The sequence below is a fragment of the Colletotrichum orchidophilum genome, assembly GCF_001831195.1.
Source record: "Colletotrichum orchidophilum strain IMI 309357 chromosome Unknown Scaffold_30.1, whole genome shotgun sequence".
In the NCBI taxonomy this organism is placed as follows: Eukaryota; Fungi; Ascomycota; class Sordariomycetes; order Glomerellales; family Glomerellaceae; genus Colletotrichum; species Colletotrichum orchidophilum.
This window is the reverse complement of record NW_019172986.1, coordinates 205,325-224,640: the sequence shown is the minus strand read 5'-3', so window position 1 is coordinate 224,640 and position 19,316 is coordinate 205,325. Positions and strand designations below refer to the sequence as shown.

At 54.9% G+C, this 19,316-nt stretch overlaps 5 protein-coding genes across 5 annotated transcripts; 3 read left to right on the top strand and 2 right to left on the bottom strand.

Moving 5' to 3' along the window:
- Positions 1-3,748: 3,748 nt before the first annotated feature.
- CORC01_04561 (uncharacterized protein) lies at positions 3,749-5,468 on the top strand (the record flags this gene model as incomplete). The annotated part of the gene is made up of 4 exons (XM_022616208.1): positions 3,749-4,639; positions 4,701-4,954; positions 5,014-5,388; positions 5,441-5,468. The coding sequence occupies 4 exons, from the start codon at positions 3,749-3,751 to the stop codon at positions 5,466-5,468; spliced, it is 1,548 nt and encodes a 515-aa protein (XP_022477297.1).
- Positions 5,469-6,811: 1,343 nt separating this feature from the next.
- On the top strand, positions 6,812-8,734 carry CORC01_04560 (uncharacterized protein; the record flags this gene model as incomplete). The annotated part of the gene is made up of 7 exons (XM_022616207.1): positions 6,812-6,898; positions 7,001-7,072; positions 7,164-7,225; positions 7,282-7,463; positions 7,528-8,132; positions 8,197-8,386; positions 8,490-8,734. The coding sequence occupies 7 exons, from the start codon at positions 6,812-6,814 to the stop codon at positions 8,732-8,734; spliced, it is 1,443 nt and encodes a 480-aa protein (XP_022477296.1).
- Positions 8,735-10,191: 1,457 nt separating this feature from the next.
- Positions 10,192-12,633, top strand: CORC01_04559 (phosphatidylinositol-specific phospholipase C; the record flags this gene model as incomplete). The annotated part of the gene is made up of 2 exons (XM_022616206.1): positions 10,192-11,833; positions 12,116-12,633. 2 exons carry the CDS (start codon positions 10,192-10,194, stop codon positions 12,631-12,633), a joined length of 2,160 nt encoding a protein of 719 aa, XP_022477295.1.
- A 490-nt stretch (positions 12,634-13,123) lies between these two features.
- CORC01_04558 (mold-specific protein MS95) lies at positions 13,124-14,001 on the bottom strand (the record flags this gene model as incomplete). The annotated part of the gene is made up of 2 exons (XM_022616205.1): positions 13,124-13,921; positions 13,978-14,001. 2 exons carry the CDS (start codon positions 13,999-14,001, stop codon positions 13,124-13,126), a joined length of 822 nt encoding a protein of 273 aa, XP_022477294.1.
- Positions 14,002-17,065: 3,064 nt separating this feature from the next.
- CORC01_04557 (histidine acid phosphatase) lies at positions 17,066-18,672 on the bottom strand (the record flags this gene model as incomplete). Its single annotated transcript, XM_022616204.1, has 2 exons — positions 17,066-17,182; positions 17,239-18,672. 2 exons carry the CDS (start codon positions 18,670-18,672, stop codon positions 17,066-17,068), a joined length of 1,551 nt encoding a protein of 516 aa, XP_022477293.1.
- Between the last annotated feature and the right edge of the window lie 644 nt (positions 18,673-19,316).

Here is a 19,316-nt window from a genome sequence, read left to right as displayed (position 1 = left end):
GCTGCGGGAGGTGTTTACTTGGCTCGGCCGCCGGAGGTGAGAACTTAAATACTATACAGAGTCCGGACGACAAGGTCGAAATTCCACCGAGCTCTAATACAGAGTGTAAGGTAGGGGCGTGCCATGGGCTTGCCAACATGTCAGAGTGCACTACATTGTACAGAGTGTTGGGGAGTGGATCATTGATTTTCAGTTTCTGGGGATTCCCATATGAAGGTGATGGTTTGCGACGTGCTTCGGATATGACTGATGTATCCATCGACTTGAACGGTTATTTGAATGTACGCCAAGGGATATCTGTGACCGAGTATGAGAAGCAGCCAAGAAAGAGATGGGCTGTCATTGTGTGTGTGTCTAGGGAACAAAGCCGGTCGGAATTTGATGCTTGATGTGAGTAAGGATGGTAGAGTGGGGTGGCGCGTGTTTGATCTGCCTCCAGCTTCACTGCCGTTCCCGGCCTGAGGGTACATGGAGAGGTTGCCACTGGAATGGGCGTTGACCCAGGATCCGGGAAAGAAAACCATTTGATAGACTGGGCTTGGATGGAAATTGGTAACCGCACGAGGGAGAGGGAGAGAGAGAAAGGGAGACATGCCGCTCTCTAGCCTATACAAATAAGTTCTTCCCTCCCGCCACAACGAGGCGCGAGCGTTCCTCAATTATGTTTCATTCGAGATGGTGGTGGTTGACCGGGGGAGACGAGACAAGGAAAGCAAGTAGTCGACGGGATGACGAGAGGTTCCAGATCCAGATCCAGATCCGCCCAGTTCCAATTCCAATGTTGCGCATGGTGAGATAAGGAGTTATAAACTTTCTGGTTCGGTGGCTGGGTTGTGTGTAAGCGGATAAGCTCTAGCCTGACGGGGACAGGAGAGGGAGTCTGTGTGTTGATTCTGGACTGGGGGTTCAAGTTGGTTAAGGTTTGGACAAGACAGGTGCCTGCTGAAAGGAGGGGTGTGTGAAAGATTGGAACGACGGTAGCGGCGGCCAGTCGGGGGTTTCCAGTTGGCGCGGATCGCGGTATTGCAGCAGGAGAGAAATGCGAATGTGATTATGGGCGGTTACGGGGCGGAGCGTTCCTTTGGAAGGATGATTGATCAATATCGAGTGCGGAAGTATTCGTAGTTGGGAGTGAATGAGTGCGGGCGTGCCTGGGTCGGCTTGGAAGGTGCCTTGCGTCTGGCCATCCCACTATTTCAGGTGAGGTCGTCGGCAAAGGCACGTCACTGGTCCTTGAATTCGCCCTGAGTGCCTCGAGTGAGGGGTCGTCCGCTCTAAGATAGCTACATGCCTGGCAGCTGCTCTGGCCGGATGGGGGTAATGACACCAAGGTAGGTAGGTACGGAGTAGCTCCAGGGCAGAATATCACCCCGCCAGCCCGCCTCACTAGGTACCTAGGCACTTTAGCTACCTTACCTTACTCAGCCAAGGCACCTGCAGGAATGTACCTTGTGTACATCACCTTGCGAGGTACGGGCGCTGGCACTTATATTTCCGCGCACTTCGAGGTACCTAGTTGCTGGGTAGAATTGCTCTCTCGATCCAAGTTGGAATCCAATCCAATGTCGAGCGCGCTAGCGGCCCCTCCAGCGTGCCTCTGTTTGCTGCCACTGCGACCCCGTCGAGATTCAGGTTTGGCCTGCCCCTACCCCACCTCTGCTGGGCTTGCTCGATTGCTGCGGTACTGCGTAGGCCTTGCTTGCTCGATCTTGGTGGGGGACAGGCGAGACTCAGCATTTGCACTGCACCCTCGACCTTATTTGTGGCATCAGAGCAACAGGTCGAACGGTGATGGAGTGCTAGATAATGAAAGCATGCAATGCTGTCGGGTTCCTTTCACCTTTCCTCTCCCGGCCCAGCTGACGCGACAAACAAACCATGGATATCTACGGACACAGATACAGAAGAAACCAAGTGACCAAGGTAGCCGTCACCCGTCCCGTCTATCCGTACAGACCACTGACAGACCTGACATGCCCCGCGTTCAACCGAGTCCAAGATCAGCTCTGGCGCATGCACGCTGCCTCCCGCTTGTCTCTCTCTGTGTCTCTCTTCCCTTCCTACTGTAACCCAGCCAGGCTTTTTGCGAAATGCGCTGAACTGGGAACAGGATCGGCCGTACAGAGTACTTGTTCTCGACCCTCTCTCGAGTATGGAGGAGTGCTGCCCTCGGCCTTCCCATCTCGATACCGATTGGACGGTGCCGTACTCGGCCTGCCAATTACGCTGCCCTTCCCTACCCACGCCGTTCCCGTCTAAACGCGGGCGTCAACCAGACTGAACCACTTCCGCCTCCGCCCACTTCCACGCCCACCTCCTCCCACCTTCACGGCTGCGGCCAGAAGCTCTACCATGTACCCCCTCCGGCATCCGTACGCAACAGCTTGCAGTAGCTCTCTGCTCTTCCCAATTAACCCTCGTGCTACTACATCATCATCGACCTCAGCTTCTACTGGCCGCCCGTCTCCTCTCTGGCTCTTCCTTTTTCTCCTTCTTCTCTTGCCTTCCTTGTCCTGCTCTTCCTCTCTTCCTCTCTCTATCTCTACCTCTACCCATCCCTCTCCCTGTCATTTCAATCCTAGCTTCTCCTCGAGACGCCAAACAAACACCATCTCTCGTCGAGCTGCTCGGTGCCCCCAATACAACCCAATTGATCACCACAAGCCGTCATTTAATCTTTTGGTCCCATCTTGTCTCCATTTATCAGTGCGCACAACGACTCAGTCACCACGTACTCCGCCCACCCATCCGCCCAGACGAAGCAAGAGATTTTGCACTTGCTCACTCATCCAGCGGGCCCTCATCCCCGAAACCTTCAGACGCGGACGCAGCCGCCGCAGCTATCACTCAAGCCCATCTGTCGCTTCCGACCAGGAAAAAAGCAACCACACGTAACCTGACCTGACCGGACTAGATCCCAGATCAAATCTGGCCAGATAGATGCCCCATTGCCAGGCCTTGCCTTGTCTCTTGAGTCTTGTCCACCTTTTCCAACAAGATCCCTGGAGGAAGACGTGCCAGCTTGAATCATCTGTTCGTCTCCCCTCTCTTCCCTCTCCATTCCAGTTGTCTCCAATTCCTCAAATCTGCCCTCTTGCATCCCTCCTTTGTTGTTGCTCACTTCTCTCACACAACCTCTACCCTTGGATCTGTGCCGCGTTGTCCCGTCCTTTGACCCTGCACTCTGCTGCTTATTGGTTAAACTTCTCCTCTGCGGCGTAAACTTACACACTTTTTTTTTTCTGGGTGCAGCATCCCAAGAAAATAGAGAGCTCCCGATTTTCCCGCTTCTAAGTCGACAAAGCACCGTTGCGATTCCGCTGCCAGCCGGACCGGGTTTGCTCTGCTTGCTCCCTTGCTCCCTGCTCGTAGTACCTCTACCTCTCGGATTTGTACGTCTTCTCCCCGAACAGAGTGCTATTAGAGCTTCTGCCCTCCCATCTCGCCTACCTTACTTTTCCTTAGTCAAAAGTATGCGCCAAATCTGGCTCCATTGTTCCTAACGACAATAGGCGCGGCTTTTTCCACTTGAAAGCGCTTCCCCGCGCTCCTCTTTCGGCCAATTCGTTGCTCAACTCACCCCCAAAGAGGACAACCAGCGCAACCGGGCTGTCCCTGGAAGCGACGAAGTACTTTGCGACCGTTCCTCCCCCAACATACAACTGCAAACGTCGTGGGCCCTTGACCTGCGCTCCTACGCCATTTCCTTACGGGGCACGCAGCCCTTCTCTCCTTCCCCGACTTTCATATGCCTACCCTCGGGTTCCTCAAGAAAAAACGGACGAGGGAGGGCAATCAAGACTCTCAAGGCTCCAGTCTACCTACCAGCCCGGTAACGCCTACCTCCTCCAAGCCTTTCGACAGTTCCATCTCGACTACCTTGTCGTCCCTGTCCTCCAGCTCTCAGCCGCCTTCCCTGCCCGCACTGAAGCAGCAGGACGATTTGGATTTGACCTCGTCCGACGGGGCGAAGCAGCAACAGATGTATCCTGTCACTGTCCACCCACCCAACCAGTCGGGCCCTCAGCAACCGCACTACAATCAACAAGGTGGATCGCAACAGAACCTCCCAAGCATCAACAACCTAATCAATCCGACTCAGCATGACGGTTCGAGCAACGGCCACAGTAGCAATAACGGCTACCTAGCTCAGCCGACCCAATCCTCCCAGCCGAACCCGAGCCCCGGAACCGATCCCGCGCGACTTCAACAGCAGCAAGCTCAGTCGATGCTACACCCGCCGCAGCCGCCACAACATCAGCAGCAACAGCAACAGCAGCAACAGCAACACGGCATGCCACAACAGGTCTCGGACCAGCAGGTCCGTCAGACCAAGGGGAAATATACGTTGACCGACTTTGACATCTTGCGAACATTGGGAACTGGCAGTTTCGGACGAGTGCACTTGGTGCAGTCCAAGCACAACCAGCGCTTCTATGCCGTCAAGGTGCTAAAGAAGGCGCAGGTCGTCAAGATGAAGCAGGTCGAACACACCAACGACGAGAGGAAAATGTTGGGCGAGGTCAAACACCCGTTCCTGATCACGTTATGGGGAACGTTCCAGGATTCTAAAAACCTGTACATGGTGATGGACTTTGTTGAAGGTGGTGAGCTGTTTTCGCTGCTGAGGAAATCCGGGGTATGTTCAATCACAAGCGATTTCTTTCCTACTGGCCCGAGCTAACTTGGCCCCTTCGCAGCGCTTCCCCAACCCTGTCGCGAAATTTTACGCCGCGGAAGTCACGTTGGCACTTGAGTATATGCACTCGAGGAACATCATCTACAGAGATCTCAAGCCAGAGAACCTGCTGCTCGACCGGCATGGACACCTTAAAATAACAGATTTTGGTTTCGCCAAGCGAGTGCCGGACAAGACGTGGACGCTTTGCGGCACTCCAGACTATTTGGCTCCCGAGGTAGTCTCGAATAAGGGCTACAACAAATCCGTAGATTGGTAAGGTGGCCTGTCACTCGAGGCTGCAGTCCCTTCACAATTGCTAACCCCTGTCCCAGGTGGTCTCTCGGGATTTTGATATACGAGATGCTGTGCGGGTACACGCCGTTTTGGGACAGCGGGTCGCCAATGAAGATTTATGAAAACATCCTCAAGGGCAAGGTGAAATATCCTGCCTATATCAACCCGGATGCACAGGACCTATTGGAGAAGCTGATTACAGCGGATCTCACCAAGCGGTTGGGTAACCTGTATGCTGGTCCAAACGATGTCAAAAACCACCCGTGGTTCACCGAGGTTACGTGGGACAGGCTGGCCCGCAAGGACATTGATGCGCCGTATACTCCCCCGGTCAAGGCCGGCGCCGGTGATGCCAGCCAATTTGACAGATACCCCGAGGATCCCGAGCGATACGGTTCAGCCGGGCATGACGAGTAGGTTTCTCTTGCGCGGGTGAAATGAGATGTTGCTAACGCCGTGCTTCAGATACGGCCATCTTTTCACCGACTTCTAATGTCTCGCCTAAGCAAGAGTTGAGTTGCTACCAAAGGTGTACTCGTGGCCTTTGGTCGACGAGTAGTGTTTGAATAATATAGGGTACCTGACAGACGCCAGAGTCTCGAGAAAGATGTCTGCAATGCTTTGGGCGCTCGGTCGACGGTTTTGGAAAAAAAAAATTTAAGGTAAGGATAGCAACGATGGGAGAGGGGGGGCATTGGGTTGAATGCTCGAACGGTCCTGGAAGATGGAAAAGTGCAACAAGAGCAGACTTGTCACCGTATCACTTGGCTACATCAATACCTAACAGCGATTATATTCCAAGTGACCAGGCGGCAGAGCTGATGACTTTGGTATGTCGCGCGACCATGTGCGGAGGCCGCCGGATACAACCCTTGGCAAATAAGCTGGGCCTAGACGAAGAGATGTGCAGGGCGTTGTTGGGGTGGAGAGTGACCGGAACATGTGCAACGAACTTGTGAGACGGAAACATGGCGATGCCTTTCCGGGGTAGCTGGTGCGTTTGCTGCTGCATCTTGCGTCTATGATCTGCATGTCTGCATTCCCGTCTGAAGCGCGTGATGCTACAGATATCGATGATTTGGACGGTCGTGCGGGTGAGAAGAGCGTCCCGAGTCGACGAAATCGCCCATTTTCCTTCCCCCCACGCTTGTGTGAGCTAAGCGTCCAAACAAGCTCCAATGAGCGCCTTATCCGGGCCTATTAATGCAGAGAGAAACAGCGGTTCGTTCTGGCGGTGACAGAGTGGAGGTGCGGGGATTGTGCCAGGGGCCGCGGGACGAAGTGTGGAAGTAGGTGTCGTCGGCTCCATCGCTCAAGGGGACCTAGTCTACCTAAGATGCTGATTTCCAGAGAGGGCCCCAGAGGCTTCAAGCTTTGGTACCTTAGGCGACATAAGAAAAACCGCTTGAATCCCCGAAGTTCACACCCCTTGCTAACATGAGCTGTCAAGCTGTGGCAAGGTGAATGTCCAGTGAGCGATTTCGCCGGGGGACTGAGGATGAGGTTGTGGTACTGGGCCACTTACAAGGTGGGTTACCTTACTTTGGAGTGAGGTGCAGATTGCATGGGCCGGACTGGACCTGGCCCCGAAAGGGACCACCGATGCTGCTGTTTTTGCTGCAGACATGGTGCAAAGTCACGGGGCTGGGCGCGGCTTATGAGAGGAGCCCGGTCTGGAGCCATGAATCTGTCCTGCAGCAGCCTCCAGACCTCTTGTTTTTTTTTTTGTTTCCCTCTTTCCGTCTCTTGGGAGTAGCCTTGCTGTTTTTTTGTCTTGTTTTACACGTGGAATAATTGTACTGAAGCGTGCCTGGTTGACGACTCAATTGGTTCAAGATGGACGACTACATGTTCCGAGAGCATGTCAGCAAGTGCCGCCAAGTCGCGGAGGCAACGCACTATGTTGAGATTCTCAACTACTCGGTGAGTTGCCAGTCACGCGCCCATCCAACGACAGAGAAGACAGGATGGAACTCCCTGGCACGGCTGTGCGGTCGAGGAACGTGGACTGATTCCAATTCACAGGATCCTTTTTACAATTCGTGCGAGGAGCACCCCCTGACCATGGATGAGTTTGACAACTTCCTCAATCGCCGGGTATGGACGGGACCCCGTGTAATCGCCACTCACGTTTAGTGAGATTGGCCGTCATGAGAGCTGTGATCAACTGACAACGCAACTTTGGCAGGGCGCTTTTGAGCCACCGAAGCTAAGGGAGGGTGTCAAATTGCTCAATGGCATTCGATTGGTGTTCGCGACTCCCCACTCGTCCAGCCAGATTAGAGCTTCGAACTGACCTCACTCAGGCTTCAAAAGAATGCCAAGAATAAGGACACATTCACACCTCATACCATCTCCTTCACCGCAGATGCATACGAGTCCATGGTCCGGGCGATGCGGTTGCCCTTCAGAGCTATCGAGGGCACCAGCGTCGTCGGCCCCTTTTTCTGGTGCGCCTACGACCAGGACGATGAAGACCCCACGCTGCGTTGGTGATGTCCTATTCCGCCGAGTTGAAAAAATGGACCGTTTCGACTGATACAATTGTCCAGAAATCATTTTCCGCAAGTCTGACGTCCGAAAAAAGGGCAAGACGCGCGGGTGGGAGCTCATGCTCTCCCACTGCTTCAGCAGCGGCATCACTTCGGGCTACGTCAAGGGCACCTCGAGCTCCGACATTGTCGCCGCCATCCAGCACCTCACCTTTTGCGCCAAGCAGGTCGGCCACCCGATGCTCCTCCCCATCATCATCCTTTCGCACGACCTGTCGTCGACGACGGACCAGAAGCAGCGCGACGCGCGAGACTGGCTGCGGAAACTGGAGCACGCCGTCAGCATGCGCAACGAGATTGAGGACGAGGAAGGGTACGTCAGCCAAGACGGGCACCTCGAGGTCGACGCCATCAGCCGCGACCTCGTCGAATGTCACAGTCAGGTCCTCTGGAAGCGGCCGCAGGCCTACCAAGCCATTGTCAAGGAGATCGAGGCCGGCCTGGTCAAGTTCAAGGAGAAGGTGCCCCCGGAGCACAATACGCCGCTAATTGACAAGCTGCACCGGAGCATGGTTGCGCGGTTGCAATTTTACAGCATAAAGTTGACGGGGATTAAGAACTACCAAGCGACGACGTTGGAGAGGTTGCACATTCAGCGTAGTGCGGTACGTTGTCTCGATACCTGACCAGCTTGTAATCTCGCATGTGGAATGCTGACGGTTGAGACAGCTGTATAACCTGCTCTCCCAGCGAGAGTCCAAGATTCAGTTCCAGATGGCCGGTGAGCAGCGGCGGCTGGCGCATGCCAGCAAGCGGGATAGCACAGCGATGAAGACGATTTCGCTGCTTGGCGCCGTTTTCCTTCCAGGCACTTTTCTCGCGTCCGTCTTTAGCATGACGTTTTTCGACTTTGCCAAAGGTTCGTGGTGCAGTGTTCCTTGTTGTATGAGCGCCGCGATCGTGGGATCGAGTTTGTTAATTTTATTTTTCTGGGAAATTTTGTTTGCTGACTCTCAGAGTAGACGCGGACCCCGTCATTTCCAAGGAGCTGTGGGTGTATTTTGCCATCACCGTGCCCCTGACGATCTTCATTGTTGGCGGGTGGATAGTGTTTGACAGGCGTCGCGAGGGCAAGTTCGCCGTCGAGGACGCCGATCTGGAGAAGAACATTGAGCACATGGAAGCTGATATCATGGCCATGATGAGGAAGCGGACGATGAGCAAGGCCAACACCTGGACTTCGGTCACGTCGCCCATTCGGCCGTGAGTCTCGAACCGATGCTGGGATCCGGTGCTGAAGAGGAGGACGAGCATACGGTAGGCGGGGGCAAGTGAGAAGACTCAAAATATCGCCTGTGAAGGGAACAAGAAAAGGGACTCTGAGAAAGAAAGATTGCACATTCAGAAAAGGTGGGTATATAGACGGTGGATGGATTTGTGTAAACTATCGCTATCACGCCTTATGACCTTACGACATTTATGAGCGAGCTACATATATAAAATTGAGCTACATGTAATACGTGTGTTGGATTTGGAAGCTAAAGTGAGCATGGGCTGACACGATAATTTTCTCGTCAATGCAAGATGAGTCTGAAAAGTGAGGTGAGCCAGGATCAGTGCGAGTACGAGCATGATTTTGGCCCGACCCGAGCGGGTGCGGCCCGTCCCTGGTTCTTATGCTCAAAGCGTATTGAGTACTGGTTACGAAATCTCAATACGATGATGAAGGATTTAGCTGCAATTGGGGAGTGGTAAATTGACATTCATTGGATGTGTGCTTTACCATTATCATCAATGGCAACAACAGATCGCAGAAAAGGCATTTGAGAGCTGAAGGATGCAGGGGTGGTGTACAGACGGAAAGAACCAGCGCTAAAATGAGGGGTCGAATTTGGCGGGGTTGACACACTATCGATAAGAGAAGGGGGGGGGGGGGAGCCCGGTGAGGTGTGGACATTCCCAGGGGTCAGGTTCGTTGCGGTCCCGGGTCAGGTCTGGGCTTTTGCTCTTTTTCTTTACCGCTACAAAGACCCTGTGACGACATCCCACATAATGAGGGGGGGGTGGCACATCGTCCTCAGGTGTTGAGCTGAGGCGTTCCCCCCCCTGACCGTTCCTTACAAACTGCCACGATTTGATGCCCAGTTGAGCGAGCTTTATACCGGCCCCCTGGAGACAAGGAGAACCACTGAACCACTCAGCGCGCCCGCGTTCCCACCCATGCCAAGCTGAAACGTAACTGGATTGTCGTTAAGGTGTGTCTAGTTTTGCCAAACGGCGCAGCGGGTCAAAAACAAGATTATCCTCCTCTGATGCCGTTTACCACCTACGAAAGCAAGGACCTCATTTTTACCGGGGAAGGGAGCTTGGGGCGCGGGTTGACGTACTCCCCACATAGAGGACCTTTGGGACAGCGAGCCGCGTTGAGTAGCTTGGCTTTTTTTGCTTGACCTACGTAGCTCTCCGACCTGGAACCTTTTATGCTTTTGCAGTATCACAAGCTCAAGCTACTTCTGCCTAGTGGCTGATTGATACCAGCACACGAGACGTGAATTGTATCTCGTGGTTCAGCTTGCATCAGCCCGTCGTCTCACTATTTTACTTTCCCATCGTTCATCACAAATATTGTCCTAATCATCTTGTTTTTTTGGCGTCTTCTCTCCGCCATTCTCTCTTCTCTTCACCGCCTCATCAAAGGTATCACCACCACATGAAAAACAGACCATGGCGGACACAGCAGCAGCTCCTCCTCCGCCTAAGGGCACCATCGTGTCCGCAACGTCGGATCCTTCCAAGCCCTCGCTACGGTACCAGGCCGGCGGCGGCGCCAGCGAGACGGAGCGCTCCGTCAAGACGCTTGGCGACTCGGTCATACCGCACCTGACAAAGATCTTCAACGTCCACGCCGGCCAGGACGACAAGAAGTGGCACAAGGAGCAGATTGCCTCGTTTCTGAAGAACGTCCAGGCCGAGGAGACGCCCGAGAGCCTGGTAGCCAACACGTCGGGAGCAGCTACCCTCGAGGAACTCGATTTCAACGGCTTCCTCAACTACATGACCTCGTCGGCCTCGGCCATCACCCGCCCCGTCCATGAGGAGGACCTGACGTACCCGCTCTCGAGCTACTTCATCAGCTCCAGCCACAACACGTACCTGACGGGGAACCAGCTCTACAGCGAGTCAAGCACCGACGCGTATAGGAACGTGCTGTTGAGGGGATGCCGGTGCATCGAGATCGACGTCTGGGACGGCGACGACTCGGACAATGAGGACGATACGTCTGTCAGTAGTAGCGATGAGGAGGCCGTCGCCGCTGCTGCTACTTCAGGACATCCCAAGCCTAAGAAGGAGAAGAGGAGCAGGCTTGCGATGCTCAAGGATAAGATGCCCGGGTCGCTGGCGAGCAGGCTGGAGAAGACGTCGCTGGGGAAGAAGATGGACCAGAGGATTGAGAAGTCTACGAGTCCGCCGGCGGAGACGGCCACCACCACCACTGAGAAGGGGGCCGGGGCCGGGATTAGTACCGGAACGGAGCAACCGCCGCTGCAAAAGACGCCCTCGCCGAGGACATTCCCCATCGAACCACAAGTCTTCCACGGCTACACCCTCACCAAGGAGGTGCCCTTCCGGCACGTCTGCGAGACGATCCGCGACTACGGCTTCCATTCGGCCGACACGCCCCTCATCGTCAGCCTCGAGGTGCACTGCAGCGCGGAGCAGCAGGAGGTCATGGTGCGGATCATGGAGGACACCTGGGCGGGCTTGCTCGTGCCGACGCCCGACATCGACGCCCCCGAGCTGCCCCGCCCCGCGGACCTACTGGGCAAGATTCTGGTCAAGGTCAAGTACGCGCCGCCGCCGGGCGCCGGTGTGACTGACGCGCAGGACGACGACGACTCGGAGGAAGACGGCAAGGCGTCAACCACGCCACCGGACGCAAATGTCGCGGCGGCTCCCAGCAACAAGGCCCCGGCGGCGGCGGCGGCGGCGGCGGCGGCGGCCAAGAAGAAACCCTCCAAAATCATCCAGACGCTGAGCAGGCTGGGCGTCTACACGCGCGGCGTGTCCTTCAAGTCCCTCACGCAGCCCGAGGCCTCGATGCCGACGCACGTCTTTTCTCTGTCGGAGAAGGGCGTGATGGAGGTGCACGAGAAGGAAGGGGCCGCTCTATTCCACCACAACCGGCACTACCTGATGCGCGCGTACCCGTCGGGCCTGCGCATCCGGTCTTCCAACCTTGACGCGCCGGTCTTTTGGCGCAGGGGCATCCAGATCGTGGCGCTCAACTGGCAGAACTGGGATGAGGGGATGATGCTCAACGAGGGCATGTTTGCGGGCACAAAGGGTTACGTTTTGAAACCTGAGGGTTGGTCTCCCCCCCCCCCCCCCCCCCTCTTTTTTTTTTTTTTTTTTTTTTTTTTTTTTTTTTTTTTTTTTTTTTTTTTTTTTTTTTTTTTTTTTTTTTTTTTAATTATACCCCCCACACCACCCTCACCCACCCCCCCACAAAAAAAACAAAACCACACCCCTCCCTCCCACCCCCCACACACCCCCCCCCCCCCCCCCCCCCCCCCCCCCCACCGCCCCCGGCCCCACGCCCCCCCCAAAGAGCATTTGAAGCTGACCGTGGAAAAAAAAAACCCCACAGGATACCGATGCCTACAAACCGGCTCATCCCCGGAACCATCCCATACCGACATCCCCCAAATAGCCTACAAGACCCTAGACCTCCAAATCGACGTCCTCGCGGCGCAGAACCTCCCCCTCCCGCCGGGCGACACCCGCATCGCGGGCTTCAAGCCCTACGTCAAGGTCGAGATCCACGTCGAGTCCCCCGAGGAGCGCCTGCCCGGCGCGCACATCAAGGACGACGGCCGCGAGCGGGAGAGCGAGCACAAGGCAAAGACCAAATCGAACCGCGGCGTCGACCCGGATTTCAAGGGGGAGGCGCTGCAGTTTTCGGGGGTGCCGGGCGTGGTGGAGGCGTTGACGTTTGTCCGGTTTACCGTGCGGGACGACGAGATTGGACGGGACGATCTTGCTGCGTGGGCGGCGGTGCGGTTGGATCGGTTGCGGGCCGGGTATCGGTTCGTGCATCTCATGGATTGCGAGGGGCGGTTGACGGATGGGGTTGTGCTTGTGAGGGTTACCAAGAAGTTGACCTGAAGTGTTCAGTCTCCTTTGTTGGTGAGGCATTGGACGGTCGGGTGAGGTGCAGTTTTCCAATTCGAGGAGGAGGTTTGAATTTCATAGCGCAGCATAATGAGCATTCAAATTCCAACATCTTTAGCATGTGATTGCGGTCTCAACAGCCCCTCACTGTAACGCTGGCAAGGCGTCAAATATGTAGTTGCTGGTAGGATTCGGTGTCAACTGGTATGATGATACGACTCGTTTCCCAAGTTAAGTGGGTGAGGAAGTAAAGAACTTGAAAACCATATTCTCAAAGCGATTGATTGAGCACCGTAGACAAGAACCTAACCCGCGTACAATGGAGCAGTAGACAAGGATTGTGTTTAATTGGTATTAATATCGCATTCAGAGCCCGCTAGTACATAATCATCGTCAAAGATGAGAGAGGGGTTCTACACGAAAAAGCCCCTCCGAGGACATCATATTTTGCCACCACAACGCGATACGAAACAAAAGATGGCATCTAGTAGTCATCATTGTTACCGTATCCAGCGTTCTCCCGCTTAGCCTGGCCCCTGGACTCGAGCTTGTCGCTGTTGAGCAGGTCGCCCGCCTTCTCGAGGAACTTGCCGACCTTGCTGTCGCCGCTCTTGTTGTTGCCGCTGCTTCCGTACGAGTCGGACGTGTCGTTGTCTGTGCGGTTCGACGAGCCGTAGCTGTTGTCGTTGTCGTTATCGTTGCGGGAGGATCCGTAGGAGCCCGTGTTACCGGAAGAACCGTAGCTGTTGTCATTGTCGCCGCGGGTGGTGGATGATCCGTAACTGTCGGAGGTGTCGTTGCGGGAGGAGCCGTAGGACCCAGTGTTGCCGGATGAGCCGTAGCTGTCCGAGTTGTCGTTGTCACGACGGCTGGAGCTGTTGTTGCCGTAGGACAGAGAGTCACCGCCGGCGAGGTTGGAGGAGGTGGAGTCGTTTCCGTAGGAAGACGACTTGTTGCCGGAGCCGTAGCTGTCGTCGTTGTTGCCACGGGTGTTGGAGGATCCGTAACTGTCGGAGGTGTCGTTGCGGGAGGAGCCATAGGAGCCCGTGTTGCCGGACGAGCCATAGCTGTTGTCGTTGTCGTCACGGGAGGAGCCGTAGGTCGAGTCGTTACCGCTGCGGCCTAGGTTGGACGAGCCGTACGAGTCGTCATTGTCGCGACGGGTCGACGAGCCGAAGCTGTTGTCGTTGTCGCTGTCGCGGGTGGAGGAGCCAAAGCCGCCAGTGGTTCCTGAGGTGCCGTAGCTATCATCGTTGTCCCTGCGGGAGGAACCGTAGTTGGACTGGGACATTGTTAGTGAGGGCGGCTTGGGTATTATGTACTGGAAGCAATACTCACGTCGTCGTTGCCGCCGTAAGACATGGTTGCTGAGTGAAGAATGTGGGGTGGTTGTAGTTTGTAGTTTGTAGGTGAGTTGGATTGGGATGATGATGAGATGAGATGATACTAAGTTGTGGTCACACTTGACGAGATCGAGGGACTGGCGGGTATTTAAGGGTCCCGATCGACTTCATGCTGCGCCATGATGCCAATTACACAGTACACTCTCACATGCGTTGGACCCTGTTCTTCCAAGTATCCCATTCCCCATGCCCGTAGGACTCCCGGATCCTCCTCGATCGACAAGGCAGTGGTCCATCGATTGAGGGTCGCACGCTAAAAAGACGCACGTTTACGCCATACCTGGGATCCCGTCATCCGCTGTTGGGAGTTGGGGGCGGGGGAAATGGACGAGAGGTGTAGGAGGAAGCTTGATTTGGTCGCTCAGAGACCCGGTCCTTGCCTTGTCTAGCTGAAGGGATGGGGTGGTATCTGGGAGACGTTGGACCATGTCGCGCCACTTGGCACGTCAATTGGGGATACGCTTGTGTATGTGTGTCCTAGGACCGAGTTGGACTAGGCAAAGACGTTGACCTTCAGCTATGAAGGGGTGTCTTAGATGACGACCAAGCGGGCAAACCAGGCTGCGGGACAAAACTGTATGAAAGTGGACTACGAGATCCTTGGTTCTCCTCCCAAGGAGACGTGCGGGCGTCGGAGAGCATCGGAGATGCGGCTACGGCCAGCCCGGCAAGCATCGTCATGAGTGAAAGTACGAAGTAGATGCCGTCTTTTGCGTCTTGTCGTGAGCGAGAATCCAAAGTGACCAAGGCGTTGCCATGTCGACGTTGGGACGGAGTGGTTACACGGGTAAATGGCACCTGGTCCAACACCATGTCGTCATTCCGGAGACCATTTACGCATCCCCCAGGATCGAGGTGGGATCGAGAGCCAGTTGACGTGTTGGCAGCGCCAATGTGCCAGCAATGATGTGCGAGCGAGGCACGCGAAAGTCTCATCCGCAGGCAAGCTGGTGACACTACGCTATGGTGCCAGTTTCTTGGTGTCTCTGGTCGTCGTACGGATACCCCGCCACGGGTACTCAAGGTGTCGAGCTTGGGACTCAAGCTTTGGGTGGAGGTTCGCCCGTCGCGCGCTAGCTCTGCCAAGAAAACTTGATTTGGGCAACATGGGACGGTACCAAGAGGGAGCTGGGCCAAGCACGCCAAGCTGGCGTCTTTCCTGCTGCAGTACAACTGAGAAGCGCGAGGTGGGTGTGAATAGGACGAATCCGGCGCCCTCTCCCCCCTTCCCTTTGTCGCTGTTCTTCCTTCCGAATGTCATGGAAAAGACTGGGACTTCCTACCACGGATTCGGCGCCGCCGGCGACGTCAACTGGGCCCCATGCATCCAATGGTTGGATGGAGACGGTGGATCGGCCTGGGCTCCGGTAACCCCACCCACACAGCTCGACAGGGGTGATTGCGCGCTTTCACGGTGGCAGACACTGCAAAGTTCCATTCTAGCGAACCATCACCAGCTGAGTTTTGCCATATTACCTGCAGCTGGCTACTGTTAGCTGGTCCAACTGCGTATCCACGTGCGCCGGCGAGTCGACGGACCCCGCAGGCAGGAGAGCTCCCGGTGCGATGGTGTCTTACCTTTTTTCCCTCTTGTGGATGAGATGGTGATTTGTCGTGTTGTCCAATGATGAACCAAGAAGTGGCATTGTAGACTCGTAGTTCAACGTCGCCTCTGGAGCTTGGCTCTTTCGAGACTTTCGTCGGCAATTTACCCCGCGATAGCTGGAGCTATGACCTAAGATACCCCACCTTGAGCGCTTCTGGCGGCCTTCCGCGAGCCAACAACACATATCGTTGTCTCGCCATCTTCTTTTTAAATCTCCCTTAATCTGTTCTGGTAGGGTAAACTTGGCAGACGGCCTTAGACGAGGCAAGAGTGAAGACGTTGCGGGGAGGCCAAGCAGTATTGATGTTTACCAAGCTTGAAGATCTCTTATGGCAACGACGTCTTTGTCATCTACATTGATCTCCATTGACTACTACAATCCATTGGAATCATCTATCAACGGATCAACTCGGTCGTTGCCAGTGTGAAAATATCGGAAACGATCGTAAGATTCGTCCACCCTCTTCTGGCTTCGACATTAGCAATGAATGCACACTATTAGATGGCGTACGCCCGACGTCCGCCCGACGGCTCATAGTTACAACACGCTACCGTTAATCACCATCAATCTGCGAATTTTGTGAGCTACCTATACAGGGCTATGGGTGAGCGAGGATCATGTGGATGTGTGGCGTGTGAAAGAACTTTTATTTGCCAAGGAGCAATTCAATTACCTGGAGATTGTGACGCGTTTCCAAGTCTTCCAGCAACTTACAGGTATGACCACATCCCGTGTTCCAAAAGAGGGAGCGAGGAAGAGAGAAGGGGAGAAAGAAGCGGTTGAGAAACCTCAACATTGTAGCTTCACAGCAATTGCACTATAGCCTCACATTAAGCGCTATCGGGGTATAGCTCAACGACCTAATCGGGGCACAGCGTGCAGACGTTAGTTGCCCATTATCCGAGCACCCGTGTCGAGGCTGCATCTCAGGCACCGAGAAACATCTTTTCCCTGGCAGCTCTTCAGGATACATTGGACACCGCAGCCCAATTTTCCAAAGCACGAGGCTGCTCTAAGAGACAGGAAATGCCACTTCGTATGGAAGATCAATCTATGAGTACATAACGTATTATCAACAGATATCTCTATATCTTTTACCATAAAAGCCTTTGGGTCCTCGCGGACTAAGATAGATATTCCGAGCGCGCGAGACACATGCCTTCATAATCTCCAGTTCTAGACAGACATGTAACATGAAAAACATATCCTGGCCCAACGAGGGACGATCTTTGACACGCATACCACGAAAAATGACAAAGCAAACGCTTTTCAACAGAAACATTGGTCATATGTAAGTTGTGACACTACCCAGCGCCACTAGTCTATGGACATAACTCTTCCTATTCTATTCTGTGTTGTAATCATCACGTGTTCTTTTTCCGGAACAAGTTTGATAGCTCTCAGTGGTTCTAGAAATCAACAATATCCTGCCGGCTCGGGCTTGGATGGGAAGACGGGCTCGTTGGCGTTCGTACGGCACTGATTTCTCCAGTCGACAGGTGTGTACTTGTCCACAATAGACTTGAAAGCGGCCTGGGTTCACGTCAGCTTAAAATGATCAAGTTAAAAACCGCGGTCTGGAACCTTACCAAAGTGCAGAAGGACTCATCACCCTGGAGGTGGTTGCCAGCAGCCTTGCAGCCGGGGATAGTCACCGGCTCATCATTATACCGAAGTCTCACGTAGTAGCCGTCCAGCTGCTTCTTCTCGGCATCTGTCAACGCAGGGGTGGGCTTGCGGCCAATGCCTGGGGGAGCCGTACCCGGCGACGGTGTACTAGCGCGACCGAAGGAGAACCACGAGCCGAACCACCCACGACTCTTGGGGGCTGGCACAACGGGCAATTCGGTCGACGTTTCAATAGCTGGAATTTGGGAGTCGCGGAACATTTCAACAGCGATGTGACTTGTGAAAGGAGGCCACTTGTCCGGACCAAAGGCCCCCAGGCTCGCTAGCACACCTGCCAAGGTGGTATCATGGCAGCCGCTCATACCAAACCTGATGGGCTGAGGAACTGCACTGGGCTGCTTGATCTCATAGTCTCCGTCTGCCGGGCTGTGCTCGACGCTTCCGACCATACGAGCCACAACATCGCCCATCAAGCCACCGATGCCGAGGGTGCGATACTCCTGGCTCTCTGTGTAACCGCTGTACCATTCTTCTACGCCAATTCTCTCTATGATGGCAATTACCTTGGGATCATAGAACTCCGAGGGCAGCTTGGTCTTCGGACCATGTGCGCGCGTTGCGTTGATCGTGTCCATAACACCGCTCAACCTGGGCTTGGAATCGACGGCGATGCGAGCGTTATCGGGCATCCATTTCCCAAGCTTCTTGTTGACGTAGTCCATCTCCGGCGTATTGTTCCATCGCTCGGCGGTCCGCTGGGCAAAAGCACGAGAGAGAGCTGCAAATCGGCGGCAATTTGAATCGTTGGGGAAGAGAGTTTCATCTTGAGGCGCCCTGGTCAGAAGCGTGAGTGCGGGTAGATCGGGAGCCCGGTGCTTGGCTGGATATAGACCAGAGAGAGCTTGTTGGAGAGACTCCAGAGCTCGCGGGACTGGCGTAGACCTGAGGTACATAGAATCGGCGTCGATGAGATCGGTGGGCAAGAATCCGAGTCGTTCGACGTAGAGGTCACGAAAGCGGCGTCCTAGGTTGCGCGTGGTTTCTCGGCCGCGGTCCGTAAGCATGCCCTGGTCACAGATGTCGTCAAGCTCGGCATTGGGGCCGGTAGCGATCATGGGACTGTCATCGTTTGAACTGAATATCTCGAGACGACGCTTCCAGTCAAGGTAAGAGTATTCACCGGTATCCGGATCGAGAACGGCAGATCGGAGGTGGCGGACAGCACGGCAGTAAGGCCAATATGCTGGAAGGCCGGTGTTCTGGAAACGAGGCGTGACGGGAGTTCGTTCGCCATGACGGAGGAGGATCTGCACGAGCTGAAGCTTGAGCTGTGGAGGGTACAGCTGGCGCAGCTCGGCGTCGCTGTAAGGTTGGCGAGGTTCAAGGGTAGTCATAGCTACGGAGATTATTTTACGGCTCGGGATGGATGGAGGTGATCAGGGAGACCGGAGGAATGTTTGCGGGACGAGGCCGGCGAGGGGAGGAGAATGAGTAAGCTCAACAAACAGGGTTATACATGGGACGACGACAGCAGTGACGGAGGGTGGGAAACGAAGCTCGAGAGCTGTTTGTGTTTGTGACAAGACGTTGAGGACTGTTTGGCAAGGCGGTTTGGTCTAAGCCCCCTTGAGCGACCTTACCTGGATGCTGGAGGGAAAGTAGGTACATGCAAACTGCAGGACGATGCACTGGTTTCGCGGGGCAGGGATTCGACGTTGAAGCCGGGCCAACTTGGCAGCGTCGCGGTCGCGGGCGGGAGACGCTTTGTTTGGGTTGGCGGGTTTGCCAGGCAATGACGTCCAACGTGCTTAGGCACAAACTTAATTACCTCAAGGACGCAGGCGGCAAGCGGCAGGTGTAGCTACCTAAGGTGCTAAGGTAGCTAGGTAAGCACGTAATAAGGTAGGAGAGGTAGCTGCGCCTGCAAATGTCTCCAGCAATTAGTGGGGCGATAAGATTTCTTATCTGGATGGCCAAATGGAAGTCCAAAAACAGCATTGAGGTTGAGGCTCCAAGTCGGTCCGTGGGAGCGTGGAAA